This window comes from Atractosteus spatula, chromosome 11 (assembly GCF_055471065.1).
Source record: "Atractosteus spatula isolate fAtrSpa1 chromosome 11, fAtrSpa1.hap1, whole genome shotgun sequence".
Classification (NCBI taxonomy): Eukaryota; Metazoa; Chordata; class Actinopteri; order Semionotiformes; family Lepisosteidae; genus Atractosteus; species Atractosteus spatula.
In genome coordinates this window covers 1,824,321-1,845,057 of record NC_142716.1, presented here as the reverse complement: position 1 = coordinate 1,845,057, position 20,737 = coordinate 1,824,321, and the positions used below count along the sequence as shown (strand labels likewise).

At 47.6% G+C, this 20,737-nt stretch overlaps 1 protein-coding gene across 1 annotated transcript in view; it reads right to left on the bottom strand.

Moving 5' to 3' along the window:
• Nucleotides 1-353: 353 nt before the first annotated feature.
• The window catches only part of ccdc18 (coiled-coil domain containing 18), a 31,354-nt gene continuing 10,970 nt past the window's right edge, over nucleotides 354-20,737 (bottom strand). The window contains exons 17-29 of the mRNA XM_088927431.1: nucleotides 20,114-20,230; nucleotides 19,766-19,933; nucleotides 17,841-17,983; nucleotides 14,085-14,248; nucleotides 13,434-13,647; nucleotides 10,780-10,879; nucleotides 9,909-10,025; nucleotides 8,037-8,105; nucleotides 6,041-6,181; nucleotides 5,376-5,513; nucleotides 3,397-3,609; nucleotides 2,325-2,846; nucleotides 354-1,377 (exon numbers count right to left, since the gene is read on the bottom strand). Of these exons, the coding sequence (XP_088783557.1) occupies nucleotides 1,309-1,377; nucleotides 2,325-2,846; nucleotides 3,397-3,609; nucleotides 5,376-5,513; nucleotides 6,041-6,181; nucleotides 8,037-8,105; nucleotides 9,909-10,025; nucleotides 10,780-10,879; nucleotides 13,434-13,647; nucleotides 14,085-14,248; nucleotides 17,841-17,983; nucleotides 19,766-19,933; nucleotides 20,114-20,230 (2,175 nt within the window). The 3' untranslated portion in view covers nucleotides 354-1,308. The remainder of the gene's footprint in view (nucleotides 1,378-2,324; nucleotides 2,847-3,396; nucleotides 3,610-5,375; nucleotides 5,514-6,040; nucleotides 6,182-8,036; nucleotides 8,106-9,908; nucleotides 10,026-10,779; nucleotides 10,880-13,433; nucleotides 13,648-14,084; nucleotides 14,249-17,840; nucleotides 17,984-19,765; nucleotides 19,934-20,113; nucleotides 20,231-20,737) is intronic.

Genomic DNA, 20,737 nt, shown 5'->3' with positions numbered 1-20,737 from the left:
GTTGCAGTTTTAAAAAAGCGTTGCCCTACAGGGAATCATGTAGAGCACATTGCTTCATATGTACTGCGAGTGTTGAGTTTCACATTTTGGATAGCTTTGAACTTCCTTCAGGTCTTCCACTTGTGAACAGCACTGAATTGATGTCAGACGCCTGTGGTCAAGTCCATCAACTCAATGGGAGCTTCCAAGTCGAAATTAAGTCGTTTAATTAAAGACTTTAATTTTAATTTAAGACGGGAGAGTGAAACAGAAACAATTTTACTAATTTATGATTTTACCATTTATGTGGCTCAGAAGACTGGTGTACCCACCAGTAAACGCCAATAAAAAAAAGATCAGAGAACAGCTTATACAACACGAAAACACACCATTTATTTAACTTTTAAAAAAACATTAAATTACTTCACATCATTGAAAAAAATATTTAAATGACTTCACTTTAGAAAAATCAGGCATCCCCTGGATGGACAGGCACTAGGGCTCACAGACGCACGCTCAGGTTCAGAAGCAGCCGCAGGGCAGGCAGGTCCTCCTGGGGCCTGTGGATTAGGCCCCAGTCAGAGATCCTGCGTCAGGGCAGTTAAAGCCTCAGAGCCCCGAGAGGAAACGCACTGCACAGCAACACTGATGGTGGCCTAATCATGCATGATTATTTCAAACCAGTATTTCCAGTCAGATTCACCCCCCCCCCCCCGCTATTTTAAAACTTTAATTGCCGTTTCCTGGCGGCGATTCCAGTGAAAGCTGGAATCTCCGAAGGCCCTCACGCCTCCGCGCAGCACAGCGAGCCCCTGTTCCTGCACGGTGAGAGAGCGCAGGACGGCCTTACCGAGCTGTTCATCCTCCGTCACACTACAGGGGCTCTGCAGAGGCCGACAGGAGAGGCGTGCCCCTCGCAGACATCACCGCAGGCCTGCAAGCACCCAGGAAGTGGCAGACGACTAGTCCTGCCCCTGCTCCTGCCCAGCTAGGGGAACCCAGCGCTCAGCCCCGACTCGAACCTGCGATGTCGGGATCACAGGTCACAGACCTCAACCGGAGCTCGTAGCGAGCTTCTTTTACCAGCTGGGCGGCTGAGGAGCCCCTCTTCCACCCATTGTGATTCAAGTGATGTGCTTCAGCACAAATCCAGGCCTGACAGCTTCCAGGAGCTCCTCTCACACATCCAGACCACATGCCAGTAAAGCAAGGCTTATCAAGGACAGCACTGAGCTCCAGGCATGAGGAATTTTTATTTTTGCCAGCTAAAAAGTTGAAATCCGTCCTCCGGTGCGGGGCTGACTGTACCACAGTGAGCAGAGATGGGAGTCACGAGAAAGACGGCTGAGTTTCTGAAGACCCGAGACAGAGCTCATCTGAAGTCTCATTTAGGGATTTCTGAAAATGAAACAGACGAAATCATTGTAGACTTTAAATTCTGCTGCCTGGTCGCTTCTGACCTGGGACTTGACTTTGTCAAGTGTTTTCTGCTTGTTGTTCTGTTGGAGCTCTGCGTTAAATACTGCAGTTGGCATGATTAATTAGCTGCAATAATTGCATAATTGCAATGCTTCTTAATAAGCTCTGAGGTGTTTTATTAGGTGACTGTACTTTTAGTTGAATTCTGAAAACCTTTATTGAACACCCTGAAAAAGAATGCTACCTATGTCTGAGAAAGTAATTAGGTTGATTATTTTAATGGACTACAAGGGCTGGAACAAGACCTAGAAGACACCAGGCCCTACAGAGACGGAGTGTGAGAGCCCTGCTTAAACAAGTGTATTGTGCCATCTTGTGTACCATAAGACATGAAACTACACACTGATGATGACCAACGCTTTGTAATCATCGACAGCTCTTTAAGAGCTTCTGAGCCAAAAGACACCTATAACAAACTGGTGATCCCTCTCCCAGCACTCGGAGCCCTCTCACACTCGTGTCCAGGACAGGCAGAGCTGAAAACACCTCGTGGCTCTGAAGCCTCTCAGGCCAAGAGAAAGGAGCAGCAGCCGCTCAGACGGACCTCTGCTGTGAGGCGGGGCAACAGGCGAGCAACGCTGCCCAAGCACGTCAGAGCAGGTCCTGAGCATCACGTTTCCCACACAGGCAGTGCCACACCCCCAGCCACCTCTAAGACGAAAAGGTGCTCATATACTCTACAAAAACGTAGAAAACATACTCGGATTACCAGAACCACAGCTGGGAATTAGAAAGTTGCGAGGCCAATAACGCACAATGGCGGAGAAGATGGAACACCGCTGTTTTGTGAGCGGAACATGTGGCATTACAGATCGGAGCCCGGGAAACGGAAATCTGCAATCGACTGAAGAGGAAACCTGGCTCACCGGACGCGCGCTGGCTGGGTGGAGCTCTGGGCCGGTGCCTGCTGCCTGGCCTGCGGAGGCCACGCTCAGGGCGATCTGCTGGTTGACCAGCTGCAGCATCCCGCACAGCGTGTCCAGGTCAGGCTTCTCCGGCTCTGCGCAGGAGGCGCTCAGGGCGCTGTCGTCGTTCACCACGTACGTGAGGGGGTTGAAGGAGGATTCGGAGGAAGCGCTGGTCTCGCCCGGGCCTTGCCATGCCTGGTCATGAGGCCCCGCCAGCGCTCCTGCTAGCTGGGCGCTCTCCAGCCTGTCCCCCCGGAAGCCCAGCGAGTCGGCGTCCGCCCAGCGAGGAGAGTCTGGGACACTGATGGACCGGCACGGGTCCCTGTAGGCTGGCAGAGTGTGGAGGAAGTGGAATACAGAGTCCCGCTCCCGGCTGGCACTGCCAGCAGGGGGCAGCGCAGAGCACAACGAGATGTTCTGCAGCTCCATTGCTCTCTCCTGGCTGGAGATCCTTGCCTGAAGTCTTGCTATTTCTGCATCCTGGAACCACAACAGAGGATTCAGATGCCATATGAGCAACGTAAAAGGGTTTCACAAAAGCTTAGAGATGAAATGCTGATGATTTAGAAGGCTGTGCACAGAAAAGGGGCAGGACAGTGGGAGCGCTACACAGCCTGAATGAGGATGAAGTCAGGCTGGTTGCTTTGATCTGGCTTCAATAAGGATCTGTATACCAACACATTAAACCAGAAGTTTAAGTTGAAATGTATAGAACACAATAGGCATCTTCAATAGTAATTCCAAGGAAAAGTCATTATCTGTTTCATTTTATCTATCCGCTTCACGAAATGTTAGCTGTGCCCAGCACATGATCAGTTCTAACATGCCCATATTTGAAAATTTGAGTTGCAAACAGTTGTAACAGTGTAACAGTTGAAAACAAATGCGGGAAAGTCTGTTTCGAGACTGAGGCTGCTGAATTGGACTTCTGAATCGGCACAAACCGTGACTATGGCTCACAGGTCTGAGCCCGAGCAGTCTGGGGCGGAGCAGTACGGTGGCAGTCACCTGACCGCTCCTGCACACCCACCTTGATGAGAAGAGCTTCCCTCGCTGCTTGGGCCTCCTGGTCCCGGGCGGCCAGCTCCGCCTGCAGGCCGGCGATGTTGCCCTGGGCCTCCGCCAGCTCGGCGCCCATCTGCTGCAGGCGCCCGCCCAGGCGGTCCTGGGAGCTCTTCAGAGTGCTGGAGATGGAGCCAGTGGTCTCCAGCAGCTGCTCCCGGCTCTCCCGCAGCGCTGACAGCTGAAGGAGCATCACAGAAGGATCCGCTGTCACGTTTACCCAGAGGATTCTGAACACAGTCCGCCTGCATTGCTGCCTCTTAATTCTTAACCAGAATGACAACATCTACAGTATAGAATGACTCAATTTGCAGCGATAAAGAAATGTCATTTAATGAATTCTGACACAAAGGGCCGCACATTTCTTGGACAGCAACCACTGCCTGGAAAGAACGGGTTCATATCGATTCTAGTCTATTGAATTTTTTTTTTGCTTCCTCAGGCCTTTGGTATGTTGAAAAACCTTGGAAGGATACATAACCTCATTAAAAAACATGGGTCATTAACAGGAAAGCCATCCTGTAAACAGAACAGCATTTACCAATTACTTTCTCAATTCCGGGAAATTCTGGGAAGAAAAAACATCAGTACAGCGGAGGACAGCTGAATGAGCCTTGACAGATCTACATAATGTGTTTGCAGGAGAAATATGATACACAATGTCTTGGAAAACTTTCAAAAAGGTTTTAATGGGCAGCCTTAACTGAAACTGTAGCACTAGCTCAACTCAGTCATAACACTCATTCCAGCCAAAGCTCTATGAACGAGCATCCTGCTGCACAATATATGGGCTTTTCTAGTTTGCAGTGACTGAGACCAAATTAAATTTTAAAAGACTCACGCAATTATAGTAAAGGGTCAGCGGTGTTCTGCAGAGGGAGGCCCCTGGATCTCCCCTGGGTGAGTGTGCAGGACATTACTGGGTGAAGTCACGATGAAGCAAAAGGCACTTAGTGCTGAGATCTGCTTCATACTCAGGCATGTGAAAGATAATTCACTGAAACACTGCTCCAACCTTGTGCTACACCCGTTAAACTTCACACATTCTTCATCATTTTGGAAAACACTTAGCTAAATATTTTGTTTATGTAGCTTAGAGGTTTAGGATTTGTGGTTGCTTTCACTTCAAATGAACACCATGCTTATTAACATAATTAACAATGACCAACTCAAGTCAAGTGGGAGAGATGTTCAGGAAATTAAATTATTTTTCTGAGTGTGCAATGCTGCAGCTGAGGAGAAGTCACAAAATGCTTGTGTCAGCTCTTTAATCTGAACCAGATCAGGAAAATCACCAGATCACAAAAACAGATTGCAAAATGAAAATCTCAAAACGTGCATTTTTGCAGGCCATTATGTGTGTTCCCCTTTTGGGTTGTTCCTTTTTGTTTTACCACAAACTCCGGTTTTTGCACAGAATTAGGGTTTGCACGCAGTGTCTGGTCAAGCCAGCGATGCAGCAGCGACACGAGACGGCAGCTGAAGGCTCATCCAGTCAGTGCAGAGAGAAAGGAAGGAGGTTACTGGTTATCCCTGCTTCCAGCCACCCTCTCTCCCTTTCTGCAGCACAATGTGTCCACATGACTGCCTCTGCTGCCGGACATAAACATTCACACCGAGCCACAGATAATGAGACAGCGGTCGAGCTTGAACTTAGGCAATCATGCGTCACAATTCTAAGATGTACTTCAGCCAAAACCAACAGGGAAGACGGGTAAGGAAAAGCTGTCAGGTAGCGGGGAATTAAGCACCTACGGCTCATCATGCCTGGTACTGAGAACCACCTGTTCAGGTTTTCATTCTTACTGAGCCCTGAATCACTTATTGTCTTGGGGCTGTTCCAGGGGGTTGGGGCCCCCAGAGACTCAGCTCTGTACACGGCGAGGCAGCGCAGTTGGGGAACACGACAGGCTCCTTCAGAGCCTCCACAGCCCGGGCTCCGGTTACCTCTGCCCAATGGGCCTGCTTTATGTCCTCCATCTCCTCCTGCTGTGCCTTCACCCTGGCCTGCAGCCTCTCCTCTGCCTGGGCAGCCCTGGCCTGAGCTGCGCCCAGCTCTTTGGCCAGCCGGTTGGCACGAGCCTCCTGCACAGGAAGAGCCAGCACCGGAGATGATGCAGGTTACTGTCAAGCCAGCGACCCATCCACGTGTACGCAGACACACACAAGCGAGACTGGCTGGATGACACCATGAAATAAGGTCACTAGAGCAGATGTGATGTGTATAGAAACTAGATGTAAATAAGATGTATACTTTTAAACAGCAGGGGCCATTCAATCACTGAATCAGCAGATAATCAGAAAATCTTAAGGCTCTAGAAAATATTCAATAATGCTGCTTAAGAGAAATGCTTGATAATGAGAGCACAAGCAGTAATCAGCCTGAATTTCTCTGACAAACAGGTAAAGCTCTCTGCTGTAAATCTGGAGTCTCCTGCTACTGCTCATCTGTTCCACAGAATGAGTGCTTACTAGCCACCAAACAGGCAGGACCGACTGACTGGCTGTCTCTAGTGTCTCTTGTGCGTGACTGGGATCCCAAGGGCATGCTGGGAGTCACGCTCTTCCATCGCCAGTGCCAGCAGAGCCCAGACTGGTGGGGGAGGGGTTACCTTCTCGTGGGCGAGCTGCGCGCTGTGGGCGAGATCGCGGGCCAGCCGGTCAGTCTGCTCCTGCGACTCCTGGAGCTCCTGGACGGCGCGCTGCAGCCTCTCTCGGCACAGCCTGACCTGCTGACCTTGGGCAAGGGCCTCCTGCCGGGGACAGAGCACATCAGCCACAGCACTGCCCCAGTCCAACACACAGCGAGCTCCTGGATCTGCAGCGCCCTTGTAACTCACAAAAGGCACATGTTCCTTCCAAGATGAAATCATCAGACATGTGTTTTGGAAACAAAAGTTGAGGATTATTTGTGAAAGTAGTGTAGTTCAAATTTTTATAGGAATTTTCAATTAGAGCAACTGACTTGCTCCTAGGGCAAAAACGAGCTAGTGCTTTCCTTACCTGTGTTACAAGTAATTTGGAGTTAATTCTTTAAACTCCAAAAACTGTGTGCTTCTCATTGTGTGCTCAAGGTGTACCACACAGCTCAAAGGTATGTTTGAGAAGGCTAGTTAAAAATATGCTGTAAGCATTAAAAACCTGACTCTGTCTGTGGCAACACCAAACTAAAAAAAAGCACCCAAAGTAGTTGAACTGAGGTCAAACTACACACAACAAATGGAGGATGTTTTTGTTTACATCAACAACAGTTTCTCGTATAAACTGTAACGTAATAGACCAAACACAAAGAAAAAAACGCGACAAATTTGCTCTAGAAAAAACTATCCCTGACCAGTTATTCTAAGTGTCCCCATTGACATTCACAATTGATGTTTAAATTCTGGTTTCTGCTTGAGTGGAAGTCCTGTCATTCTCAGGGTTTTCACAGGTTCACGACCTCTTTCATCGCCTTTTACCCAGACGTCAAACAGACGGAGGACATGGTCAGTCTCCTTCTGCTCGTTAAGCTTTCTGCTTGAGTGTTTTGTTTTGTAAGACAAGGAAAACATGAAAATCACGAAAGCCCCTACTTCAAAATACAAAATAGTTCACTTGAATCTGGCCAAAAATCCATTTTTTGGATGGTCAGATTTAGGAATTCAAGACACATACAGGAAGTGATGTCAGCTTAGTGATTTAGCACCATATGTATTTTCCACTTACATTAGTGGTGCATTTACTTTTTTTTAAATGTACTTGAAAGAGCTGGAAGAACCTGCACAAGGACCTGGACAGCACTGTGGAGCTGGACAAGGTTGTGGGTTTAAACCCCAGCTGGGACACTAATGCTGCTCCCCTGAGTGAGACTGCTTCACTAAAATGCAAACTGTATAAAAGATTAACAATAATAACTGAATGCAAGTTTCCTAAAGAGATGCCAACATCTCCATGGACGACTTCAAATCATGTCTTCTGGCTGAACACTTGTATTTCCAATTTGTTCTCTCAATACCCAGCTGGGAGCAGTAACCTGACACCCCTGGACACTGTGCCCTGTATTCACTCAACTACAGCCCAAGAAAAAAAAACTTCTTCTCGGACTTGGAAATACAAACAAAAACTAAGCTCGAGTTACAGGAAATGAAAAAAGAAAAAGGTCTCCAGCTAGATTTCCCTCAGTATTGCCAGATATGGCGACGTGTATTAGGAGATCATAGGAGAGGAGAAAGCCCGCCCTCTGCCCCAGAGAAAAAGCCCAGGCCACTCCAGGCTTGTCACCCCTCCGCACACAGCCAGCCGGGACAAGGACAGAAACACAGCATCAGAGCTGAACACACCGGCCCAGGAAGCACAAAGCCCTCCACAGACACGTCACATGCCCCAGAAGATTACAGCAGCCTAGACCACAGGTTCTGCACAACTGCTCAGCCATGGGAGATGCCAAGCAGCACAACCGGGAATCAAGAATTCCAGGCTGTTTCAGCTCTTCCAATACGTGTTCCAGCTTCCTGCTAGTGCTCTGTGCTCAGGTCCTCGTGCACAGCCTGGAAATCTTTGGCAACAGAGAACGGAGATAACCGATCATCTGGCCGGGTTAAGACCCTGCAAAGGAAGCGGCAGTCGTACCTTCTCAGAGTCCTCCTTCTCCTGCAGCTGCGTCTTTGCCAGCTCCAGTCTCTCGCTAAGGAAGTGCACCTGTTGAGTTAGGAAACAGACAGCCTGCATGAAGATTAAAGCCATCAGGAAGGAGGGAGTTGATCACCTGCTCCCGGTTTGCAAGGAAAACGAGAAAAAAAAATCTCCGGATTCAGTTCAAGTAGACAAAATAGGTTTTCGAGACTAGATCAGTTGGTTTAGATGACACAGTGCTATAGGAGGAATTCCAATTAATCACGTCTTTCAAATCTAATTCTAATTATTGTTTTGGAAAACAGAAGCTCATAAACGCAATGGTCTGCTGGTGTCACCCCTGTCCCTGATGCTCTGCGATATGGCTGACATCAGGGGCTCTTCATTAACAGTCATGGGCTGGTGGCAAGAGAGGTCGCTCACTAATCACGGGCACTGCTTCTGACTTTTACATAGCTCAAGGCATTCTGCTGATAAAGGCGATCACCCAAGTGCAGGTGGAGCTCTATGATCGCAGGTTCGAGCCTGGTTCATGCCACTGGCCCCCCTCCGATCACTGGGATCCCCAAGCAGGGACGTGCAAGGGGGGATTAGTCAGCCACAGTAGCTCCCTTCCAATCAGCACTGAGCCTCTGGACACAGGGCTGTGCTGCCTGTGGTGTACTGAGGGACAGGTGGCTTGCAGGCAGGCGTGTCAGAGGACATTACTCTGGTGCATGGAGACAGGGGGTTTGTAGTTGAGAATGCCGCAAGAAGAAGGGACTAACATAAAAACTTTCCTAATGGAGGCAAACTAAAGACAAAGGGCTGCACTGTGACAGGGACACACAGTTTTAAACTCAGCTCGCCTGGCCTGGAGCACACAGACACCACTGCCAGGACCACCGCTTCCTAGTCTCGGGCTACACCCTTCTGCCCGGGCAGCGGCGATTACAGCACAACGCCCGCAGACTGCAGACGCATCTCCTCACTGCACGGAGGGTGTAGTCATGAAATGAAGTGTGGAATTCCTCCTTCACTGGGCCTTTTCTCCAAAGTCAGACTCCGGTGTTCCCTCTCTCTCAGCCTGGTTTTCCCATTTCCTGAACTGTAATTACTTCTTGGAAACGGGGGCTGTTGACACCATAAATCGAAGGATAATCCTGTAAGATGGCAGTGTCCTCAGTGAATCGTGGGTAGTAGCTGTCAAAACAGGACTCATATGGGGGGGGGTCGTCTCTGAACTGTCTTGAAGAACGCTGGGGGAAATTAAAAAGCCGATCTATTTATGTCATTAAAAATCTCAACTAGCCTGGTTTAGAAAAACACACAGTTATCTCTGAAGGCACTGCTGAAGCCTGCTGAGGCTGAGAGGCCACCTAGTGTTGTTCTGTGATCATTTCTATGTTAAAAAGATCCTGTGCCAAAAGAAAGATGCACACACAAGAGGAAGAACTAAATTATTCACTGGAGACGGAGCTCAGTGCCAAACTGCTGGGGTCTGGCTGTGCTGAAGACATGCTTCTTGCTTATCGGTAACAATACAGCAACCCAATCATTCCAAAACAAGCCTCTTGACCTCAATATGGGAGAATGTTAATTTGCATGGGAACTAATAAGAATCTCCTCTTCCATCTGGAAAGAAATCCTCATCCTTTTTGCTGTGGTTGTTTCTTTAAAAAAAATGTCAACCAAAACTCAGGCCCTGCACTCAGATGACCCTCAGCTTTGCGAAGGGAATCCAAGCGCTCCTAGTAAGTAGGCTGTAACCAGAAATGAAATGGCACTTTCTTGACTTCAAGCTGGGCCAAATCAAAAGCTCTCAGTGTGTCAAGTAAAAGACAGCAGAAAATAAACGTGCTCACAGAAAACCGGAGGAGAGCCACTCGCCTGTTTTTCACGCTCCTTGGTTTCCTGTTGGGATTTCTCCAAAGCCCCTTCCAGCCTGGATATCTTCTGCTCCATCTCCGACTTGTGCTCTCGCACGGTCACCTCTAACTGGCTCAGCTGCAAAGGGAAAGAGCAGATCGGCACAGCTTCCTGGTGGTGAGCAGGCTGAAATGCATCAGTGCCTGAAACATCTTTATCCCTTATGAACAAATACAAGGGCTTCATGCTACATCTTAGCGTATGGAGTTTGCCAACCAAGCACGAGATTATCCAACACCTATGGAGTTATTCGCATTCACCTTTGTGTAAAGATCTCTTGATGCTCATGTTATGCTGTATTTTATGGGATTTTTAGATGCAGTTCAGGGACCACATTCAGCAACCATACCTTCAGCTGAATGGCACTGATCTCTCTGCATTACTTCATTGGGATTCTCATTCATAATAAGGGCACTTTGTTTTCGGCATAGGTATTTTAAGCACAAGTGACATCCCTTTAAACTTGATCACAAAACTCTTAAACAGACAAACACACAACGTTTCCACTCTCCACAGAGAGTCTTGCCTCATTCATTTTGTAAAACACAGTTCACATTATTTTTGAAGCAGGGATTTTGGCCAGATGTCTAGTAGAAATTTTGCTCCCAAGTCAGTCCTCCTCCAGCTGCAAAAATAAAGTCAGTCAGGTATCAGCCAAAAGCACCGATAATAAGAGGCGCCTGAACTTTGTAAAAGCAGGTCCTGGCATGCCACTCCTGCCATAATGACGGGTTATTTACTGTAAGCAACACGGGTTTATCCGAGAGGATACAGAGACATGTGTGTTGGCCTTTCTTCCACTGACAATGACTGTGGTGTATTCCTGCGGTACCTGGCTGGCTCTCTGCTGCAGCTCCCACTGTCTGTCCTTCAGGGCTGAGTCCATGTCCAGAAGCTCGTTGTTCCGATCATCCAGCTCCTTCTTGCACTCCCTGCAAAGAGAGGGAACCTCCTGTCAGGAGCGCATTTTGCCAATTTGAGCCCCATCTCACTCGGAGCATTGCAGGTAACGCACAGCATGGGCGTCCCCCCGTCAGTGCTACTGAGAACTGCTGAAGAGTGCCCACTTTGCGGAGATGCTCTTAAAAAGACTCTTGAATATTTTATTTGACAGAAATGCTTATCATTTAATTGTATTTTAGGCATATAAAACAAAGCAAACGAATCAAGGGACAAAGGTGGCAAATTTTGTAGAAATTCTAAGCAATTTTCTCAAGGGAACGAGAGAAACCAGTTTTGGGCAGAGACATTCAGTTACAAAATCCATAAAAGTATTGGGTGGAGATGTTGAATTGTTCCCTCAGGTGATGTAGCTCTTATTCTTCGACAAATGTGATGCTGGGGCTCATCGAATACAGGCTTTTGTGTCGCAGAAGTTGCCTCGCAGGACCTGGCACTACAGCCCTCTGCTGGGATCACGAAATGGGACAGACTCTGCTTATGTTTCTGGGGACACTGTGCAAGGTCCCCGCCTCTCTCAAGTCAGTGGGGCTGGACGACAAGCAAGAGCTCAAACAGAGAGCTCAGAACGGCTGAGACAGCCAAAGGCAGGTGCCAGGAGTGTGCTTCCATGGGGGAAACAAAAACTCTGAAACTAAAAAGAGAGGAGGCTCTTCAGCTGTACGACGCAGACATCACCCTCGGAGAGCATGCTCAAAGTGGGCCAAGCTTTCACTGGCTGGAAAGACAGGCGGCAGTGGTGATCAGAGGACCCCAGCTGATCGTCTCTCCCTGCTGTGTGGAGGGGCTGGGAAAGGTGTCATTTGGACACTGCACTGCGGAGAGCTGGAGGGCTGTCAGTGCTTGGAAGGATCTCTAGGGTTCATCCGGTTAGTGAGGCGCAGCGCACTGCTCTGCAGGCTTGGTGAGATCAGAGAAAGGGGGAGCTGTGGGGAATCAGGGCCTGTCTACAGCTCCCCATGTTAAAATAACACTGTGCAGGGGAGTTAAGGGTATGACCTGAGGTGATCAGTTATACTCCTGATCACACAGCCATGGACAGGTGTTTCTGGGCCTGTTTATATTATTGAGCTCACTGAACAGGACAGGTGAGGGTTTCGATATTGATATGCATGTATGAAACAATGCTGTAGAGGTGTGCATATCTTGATGGGAATATTATTTTTTTAATGTTTTAGTTTGGTACGCAGGGAAGAAGACTTTATTAAGCCTTTCAGTCACTAGGCCAGATGTTTCATGAATAAAGGGATTGCTATGATAGATGACATGAAACCAATTCTAGCCCAGGGCATGGACAGTGGATGATTTATTTTAACTGATGAGCATCTAAACTACAAAACAAGTTAATAAGCAAAGATAATATTGACCAACTAAGCCTAATAAAGTATTCAGGCATAAAAGAAACCAATTTTCCCCAACACAAATGAAATTTTCCTCCTTCATAGCCATAAATAATCACTACTAAACCACATTCATATGACATTTGAAAGACACACAAAAAACTACTTTTCTAAACAAAATAAAAAGTTTATGCAAAAATGTTCTGCGATAAGGCAGTTAATCTTCAATAATACCAAGACAGTACAATCTTATGTTACCATTCTTTCTAAAGCCTCTGTTACATTTTTTTTTCCCCATAAAACTTTAAATTGCACAGGAGGTGAGAGCTGGAACTGTCAGACTGACTGATTCTTTTCTACCAGAAACACGGCCACAACCCCCAGCTTAAAAAATAACATAACTGTGTGTTAAAAAACTTCAATTCTTCCAAAATGTGATACTTGTACATTCAATATAGACTGAAGATGTGCGATTGCCGTCACTTGAGGAGCTACAGTTTGTAAGAGCTTGTGCCGGCAAAGAGGAGCCACTGACCTACGAAATTACAGAGGTTTAGGCATTTTCAGGCGTTTTCTTCTCTGTTAGTCTGCATTGGTTTAGAATACAAGTATATTCTGAGAAATATGCAGTAAGCAGATCCTTAAGTGAAACACCGCTAAGTCTTTCCTATAAAGAAAGCATCTGAAAGTCCCCGTTTTGTGGATCAGAGCCTCAAATGTGCGGTTTCTGGCTCACAATCAGGAACTCGATTCCAGCTTTCTGTGTCAGAACTGTCACAGGGCGTAGACTCATTCTGAACTTAGCAGAACGGAGGAAAAAACTGAAACAGGCCATTATCCGAATATTAAAAATATTCCAAAGACCATTAAGGAAGCAAAGCAAAGCGATGACCATTCACAGCAGCACGCAAAACGGACAATAAATAATATTTTTCAGAGCTTTACATCAGGACGCCCACGATGATGTTTATCAAACGGAACAGACACGTCCCTCAAGAGTCCTTCCCTGCGGGCAGCTGACAGGCGGCTCCCCTTGTCGGTGAAGTGTCCGAGCCCAGCACGAAGCCTGCGGGATCGGCCGCGCAGCTCCTGCCGGGCGGGAGGGGTGGGCTCGGGCGTGACGTCCGGGGTCCGGGGGCAGGTGGGCGGCGTGCGTGTGACAGGGCGGGGCCCCTGCCTCACTCACCTGAGCTCGCCGGCCAGCTTGTCGATGAAGGCCTCCTTCTCCTCGGCGGAGAGCTGCGTCTTCTGCAGCACGTCGCGCAGCTCCTGCAGGTGGCTCAGCGTGTCCGTCAGCTCGCCCCGCACCGACTGCAGCTGGCTCTCCAGGAGCTGCGTGCGCTGCAGGGAGTTGCGCCTGTCCGCCTCGCTGCGGTGGAGCTTCTCCTCCAGGTCCATCACTGCACGACACAAAGAACAGCAGCCTGACTCCCGCGCCCTGCCTCACGGCCCGCACACACAGCCCTCTCCACACCAGGGAGCCCCTGAAGGAGCCGACGCTCCACGGGCGCGAGGCCTGCCCAGCCAAACACCATCCTGCCGTGGTCTTCAGAGCGGCAGATGAAGATAGAAGGCTAAAGAAGACCAAGATCACATGACTGACATCTTAGCTGCAGGACTACAAAATGTGCTGCAACTGCTGACTGCAGGTGAAGTGCAACGGCCCACGCGCTGGAGTCTTGGCACTTCATGCACTGAGACTTTGTTTTTAAAGCCCTCTCTCATAAGCTGACAATAAAAGGTCGAGCTGAAAAAAGAGCTATAACTCTGTGTGTGGCGCGGGGAGGAAGACCTGAATCCTGCACTGTGAGCGGCACAGGCTCCCTGCAGGCCGTACCCAAGTCAGACTTCTTCTCCAGCTGCCCCTGCGTCTCCTGCAGGGTGAGCTCCAGCTGGCTGAGCTGCGAGGCCTTGGTGCTGCTGTCCCTGCGCAGCCTGAGCAGCTCCTTCTCCGTCTCCGTCAGCTCCGCCCGGCACTCGGCCAGCTCCATGGTCAGCCGCCTGCGAGAAGACCGCACACACACACACATACACACGAGCTCAGGGCACAGGTCTACAGGTCTGCTCCCCTTCCTCTGCCCGGGCCGGCGACAGGCGGGCTCCTTATATAGCCCCCGTCCGTGCGCCGAACAAGAGGAGATCAGTCCTCGTGAGGCGGGACGGCCTGCAGAGTCATGAGATCTGCTCTCAGAACAGCCTGCGGCAAGATGACATTTTACACTTCGTCCCAGAAAACTCCAGTAAACACTGTAAAAAAACAGCACAAGCTGAAAGAACCCTCAGTCAAAAAAAAATTATATTATTGTAGGCTATCAGTATGATTTGACTTCTTCTACAAGTTCAGCACGGTTTTTGCTTTTATTTAGGACAGGGGTCTCCAACACTTGTGGTGTCAAAGCCCAATTGCAATTTTTTTGGATTCACAGAATTCTTTACCTACATATTGAGCTAAAGCAGCTGTCAACATTCCCGGACAGGACTTGAACTCCACATGATTCCTGCACTTCCAGACGTAACGTGTTGTGAATATGCTGTGTTCCTTCACCTCTGCACAGGCCTGTGTTCATTTTAAGCTTCACCCGCCTCCCAGGTGCAAATGACACAGCCAGTGCTTAATGGTAAAAACCTGTCACCCAGCACACACAGTGGTTTTGGGCTTCACTGTGCCAGACACCTGCCATGCTTCCTCTGTTTGTCAACACCCTCTGCAGTTTAAACCCAGTTATGCAACATCTACAGCTGCTCATGAAAGCAGGATATCAAGTAAGAGGAAAAGGTCACAAGACTACCAATCTGATTTTTAACAGTCTCAAAAAAGATGAGCCTGATAACTAATCTCAAACTCGAACTGCTTGTGGTGAATCAGTTTTTAACCACAGACTACTGCTTTGATGAATGCTGGGATGGATGACTGCTCGGACAGAACAGAGTATTGCTTTCATCCCAACATACACGTGTCTATTCTCTCTCAAGCCAGCTGGTAGCAAGAGCTTCTCCACTGCCGCCAGACCCACGTGTTTCAATGTGGCAACAAAGGAGAGATGAAGGAGAGGTAAAGTCAGCTCCATTCTTCCCATCCTGAGCTGTGGTTCAGTCTCGTGTGCAAACCGGAAAAGAGAGAGCAGTCCGCATCAACAGTCCCCATCCGGGGAAACACTAGAGTGAACTGCCATGTGTCTGGTCTACAAGTCTAGAAACACACCAGGCCTTACTCTGAGACACCGTTCACTGTTCAAGCATTCCTGGAAAGCAAAGTCTAAACCTTCTTTCCTCTTCAAAAAAAGCAGAAAATGAGCAAGGTGTGTTCATTTTCATGACTGATTGAACACACCACTTCCTTTTTGAAGATTAAAGAAGTTTTTTGCAAGAACAAACCTAATTATCAGAAATGATAATTAGCTAAAGCAGAAATCTGAATTTGTGCCAATATCCTATTTTTCTATGCTTATAAAATAAGAAAAAGAAGAAATATTTTAAAAGAATTTAAGAAGATGTGGAAAGAAAGGAGCACAGAACAACATAATATAAAGAAAATACATATTTTTAGATATTGCTTGACTGGAAAAATTACAAGTTATTTTATCCCACAGTCTTCCCTAAAAATATCTGAAGTGAGCTGACCCATTTTCACGCTTAAAAAAAATGAGTATAATTTATGAAGACTAGATGTCTTTATTCCCTGCTGCCTACAGGAATAAACCTGCACTATCAACAGCTCATAGTATTTATCTCTGACACTTCCAGATGAAAACATATGACTTCTCTCCTCATTTCCCAAAAGCCTTCTTTATTAAGCTTTATTTATTAGTCCAAATCACTATTAATTAACCCTTAAAGGACCACAGTAATTATACTTCCAGGAAAAGCAGCAAACATATTTACATCTAAAGATCCACACATCTATTTTGCATCACATACAGTATGCTTCTGTGGAGAGTCTGAGACCAACTCCACAATGATGACTGAATGCAAGTTACAAGCCAGCAATTACAGGGCATGCAATGAAGTATCAAATGAGCAAGATTCCAAGAAAATACATCTGTCTCATGTTTCAGTGTAACTCTAGGCAGCAGATGACAATAGTTCAGAAAAGGTCACTTCTGCAGAAAATTATATATAGTTTTGATCCTGAATTACATTTAAACAGTTTAAATTCCTAACCTTTACTAAATAGCTTGTTGTCTCTACTGAGTCAGCTGGCAGCAGTTGGATCCTATAATCCATTGAAACTCTTCTGGTCTTAGGAACTTGGGGAGTTCATTCCTTTGCTAGCTATTAGATCCATATTAGATGTCTGCTGCTAGCTGTCAATCTACAAGTAATCTACAGGTAAGCACTTTTACACCAACTTTCAATCAGGCAGTTCAGTATCATCATCATGAGACTGAACTGCTATCTCTCCACCAGATCAGACCGATCAGTGGCAATCAACTGGCTCTGACAATTAGGAATTTAAACACCCTTTACCAATTGATTTCTCGGATGATCAGAAATCATTAAAAGAGCTTTAATCTGAATGCTCGGATGGATGACTGCATGTACAGAAGAATACTTTGTACAGAGTCAGTCTCAACAACATCAACACAGAACTTGTGTGAACGTGTTAACAAGTGTTAAGTAATAAGATCAAAAGCCTTGTTGGATTCCCAGAATGACACTACGCAGAAGACGAGATCCTATCTTTTCTCTTCCACGTGTTCATGCAGACTTGTACCACGATGCACAACACTGCAGCACTACTGACTGAACACCACAGCACAAGAGGCAAACCATACAGTAACTACTTCTTTCTTTTAGGTCCCCTTTTCAGGCCATAAAGGCCCCTGGGGGAATGGGGGGCAAGGGCCACCATTTTTCTCAACCATCTGTCACTGGAGGGGGAGGTGATGAGATCGGCATCACGCTCCGGCCGGCCTGTTACCCCCAGAAGGATTAAACCCCGGCACTGAGTGGACCTGGGAGTCGTCTGGAAGGAATTGGAGCTCCATCACTCACCCCTACCTGGGATTGAACCTCTTCTGCTCAGGAGCCAGACGCCCTTGCTGTCTGAGCCACCATGGCTCAATACAGTAACTACTACTAATCAAAAATCACTTGCATTTATACAGTGTGCAGCAGATCAGGTGGAAAAGTGGGAAACTGAGGACTCTTATATCTTAGTAAAACTGCAGTCTTCTCTGATGCATTAAAATTAACTTTAGACTTGCCTCCAGAAAATGAGAATCATCACACTATTTAAAATAATTAATTCAAATAAATTGCATGTTTCAGTAGATCACGCATTTAGGACAGATGTTACACGTCATATTAACACGCAGCTGAAAATTTACATCCCCCACATTTTGTGTTATTTTTCTGTAGGTCCTTCATGTGTGGATTACGTCACACTGGGGCAGGAATCTGGTCACTGCTGTCATTCTCCTGTGAACACTGTGAGCTCAGCTGTATGAGCACTTCCACTGGCATTATTGTAATGAGCCAACACTCTCCCCACCCCAGAATGCAGTGGGACAGGCCTCACTGGCACACGCTCACTGGGCACAAGCCCCTAAAGCCTGGTTAAGTGAGAGGAGAACGCAGTGCCGTTTCTGACCTGACGGTGCTGGAGAGCTCGGCCGCCTGCCGCGCTCTGTCCCCGCCCTCCTCGCAGGCCTCCTGCAGCTTCTCCTCTCTCTCCTTCAGCTCCTGAGCTGCGCTGGCCTTCTGCCTCTCCAGCTCCTGCTCCAGCACGGAGACCTGCGTCACAGTACACACCATCACTCTCGGCCTCAAGAGCAGGGCACGCCGCGCCAGCCTGGGGAGAATTTGTTCTTACAGGAGCCTCTTGACGGATCTTTAACAGGTTCAGCACCTACACTGACAGGAACGAAGCCCTCTGCCTGCAGAGCTACCCAACAAACAGCTGTCCATCCCTTCAAAGGTGGAACAGAAGGGCTGATGGAACTCAATCAGGTGTCAGGCTGTTGATTGGCAAACATGAAACCACACTGTTAACCTGGTGGACTTCAGGAAATCAGGACTTCCAGGCAGTAACAAGTATTGGTCGGGATCCTAGCCTGATCACAGTGGACATTGGAGAGGAGCAGCAGCTGCTCCTTTGTCATCAGTTACCCCTCACTGGTATCCACAGTAACTTACCCTTTCCTGATAAGGCTCTGGTATACCAGACAGAAGTCCTGGACCGTCACACTGAACCCTGCCTCAGGTCACATTCTAGTGCAGAATTCTGGCACATTACCATCAGACACACAGCACCTCCCCAGGCAACGTGACGAGGCTATAATGAGCCTACATCAGGTACAGCTAGCAAGATGTTCACAAAGACAGAACCTTTTCAATAACACATCTACAGACCAGCACGACCAGCAGGCCAAGGCGTCAGCTACTTTATTCTGGGGTAACATATTTCACCACCCCACTCGCGATTCATTAGGATCCTGCAGTACACAGGTACCTTCTGAGCCCTGTCCACACTCACCCCTTCACGGTCTATGCACTGACACCGAGTCAGACTAGCAGGACTCCCCTGCACCCCATCTCTCTTTTTAGGGTTTCATTCGATACTAAACTGCCTTCTCACACCTCAACTTCTAAACTTCTAAAAACAACAGATAAGGGCAATATTTGTATTTATTTACGTGTAAAGTTGCGATTGAAAAACTTTAATTAAACGTCTGAGGCTTTTCTTTCTGCCCTTGTCTGCCACAGTAGGAGGGGCAGCCATGCGCTGGGTTTTAGTTGCTCAGGGTGGGTTCAGTTTCAGGCTGTGACACTAAAGGCAACGCCAGCCTGGCAGATTGAGAAAACTGGTTCTGCAGTCTACAGGGTGTAAAACCTGCTTTAGCACACTTAAAGTAGGAACAATTTAGCAAAGAGTGTGGTGTGCACTTTTTTTTTTAATCTGGTCACGCCTAAATTCTTTGCAAAGCTAGCCAGTGTCACAGTGACAAAACTAAAAGCCGATAGAGGTCTGAGTCCTGTCAGATGGTAAAAAAATCTCCTGGAGGAAGGTATGAAGGGGTCTGTTCTGCTCTCTACTAACACCCTGCTGGCAAGTGAGCCTGGCTGACTGTCCGACGACACTCATGGAGCCCTGATCCAATCACAAGCCACCTGCAACCACGTAGCAAATCCCCAGGTGACAGTGCTTGCATTTCCACGTCATGTCATGAAGTATACATACTGCTGGAGCTCCAAGAAAACACAGATGAAGCGGAGAGCAAGTAAATCATCTAAAAACACAAAGACATAAATAAGAAAAGAGAAACGAAGTGTACACGGGACAGAGGAGCCACAGCTTTAACTAGTGTGCGTGCCACACGCTCGCCTGGAGAACAACACAGGCAACAACTCTGCCTCAAGAACAGAGGCTGCCAGCTACCTCAGGGTGGAGGCAGGAATGGAGATGTGCAGAGAGCACAGGGTTAGCCTGTTGCACTAGGGGTCTCCACTGGCTCATTCCAGCTCGATCCCGGGCCGTCGGTACCCGTCTCTGCAGCTGGGCCGGGCTGCCAGTACCTGTCTCTGCAGCTGGGCCTGGCTGTCCTCCAGCTCAGCGATCCGGGCTGTGCTCTGCTGCAGCATGTCCTGCTGCTGGTGCAGGCTGTGCTGGAGCTGCAGGTTGCTGTGGGCAGCCTCCTGCACGGTCAGGGTGCTGCGTCTCACCTCGGCCTGCAGGTCTTCCACCTGCCCCACAAGGACAGAAGCTCCTTCAGTTCAGTGTACAGAGGGGCTCTCATTCACACTGCTAGAGCGAGGCGTCTGTGCAACACCAACAACAAAACAGGGCCCCTTTCCCCTACGTTTGTTATTATAATGAAAATCACTGCTTGCATTTGTATAACTTTCCGTATGGAAAAGAGTTACCTCCTTGGACTTCATCTCCAGCTGCTTTTCGTACTGTTCCTTGCTCTCCTCTACTCTCCGCAGACAGAAGGCTAACTCTTCCTTGCAGGTCGAAAGTGCCGATTCTAGAAATTTTACCTGCAAAGAGAAAGTAATAACCTTTCCTGGGATTTCAAAGTACAGTAAGAGAACATAAAAACAAGAAATATAAAGGGCTTGCACTCAGAAGGGAATTGCCTGGAGCATATTCAATGGCAATCCTGAAAATAACAGGATAAAAATAGGTGCAGAAGATGCTTTCTGAAAGGGCGATTGTGTCTATTTCTGTCATAAAAACCAGGAAGAAAACATTTTCTAGTTAAATCACAATCTATAAATGGAAACTCCCCAACTGGAGTCCTGAAGGGGCAATAACCAGCACATTCAATGATTAAATCTTCAAATTCTAAAGACATGGAATAATTTAACTGAGATTAATTATGTGGGTGTTGTATTAAATCAAGTAATTGAGAGATCACCTGCAAAAGAAGTGTAAATATTCTTCAATTCTCAAAGACAATAACTCTCCTAATACAGCAAATAATCTGCATAAATGATCATTAAATTTCATGTACGGTCTGGGGTTTTTCTGGATTAAATTTCAAA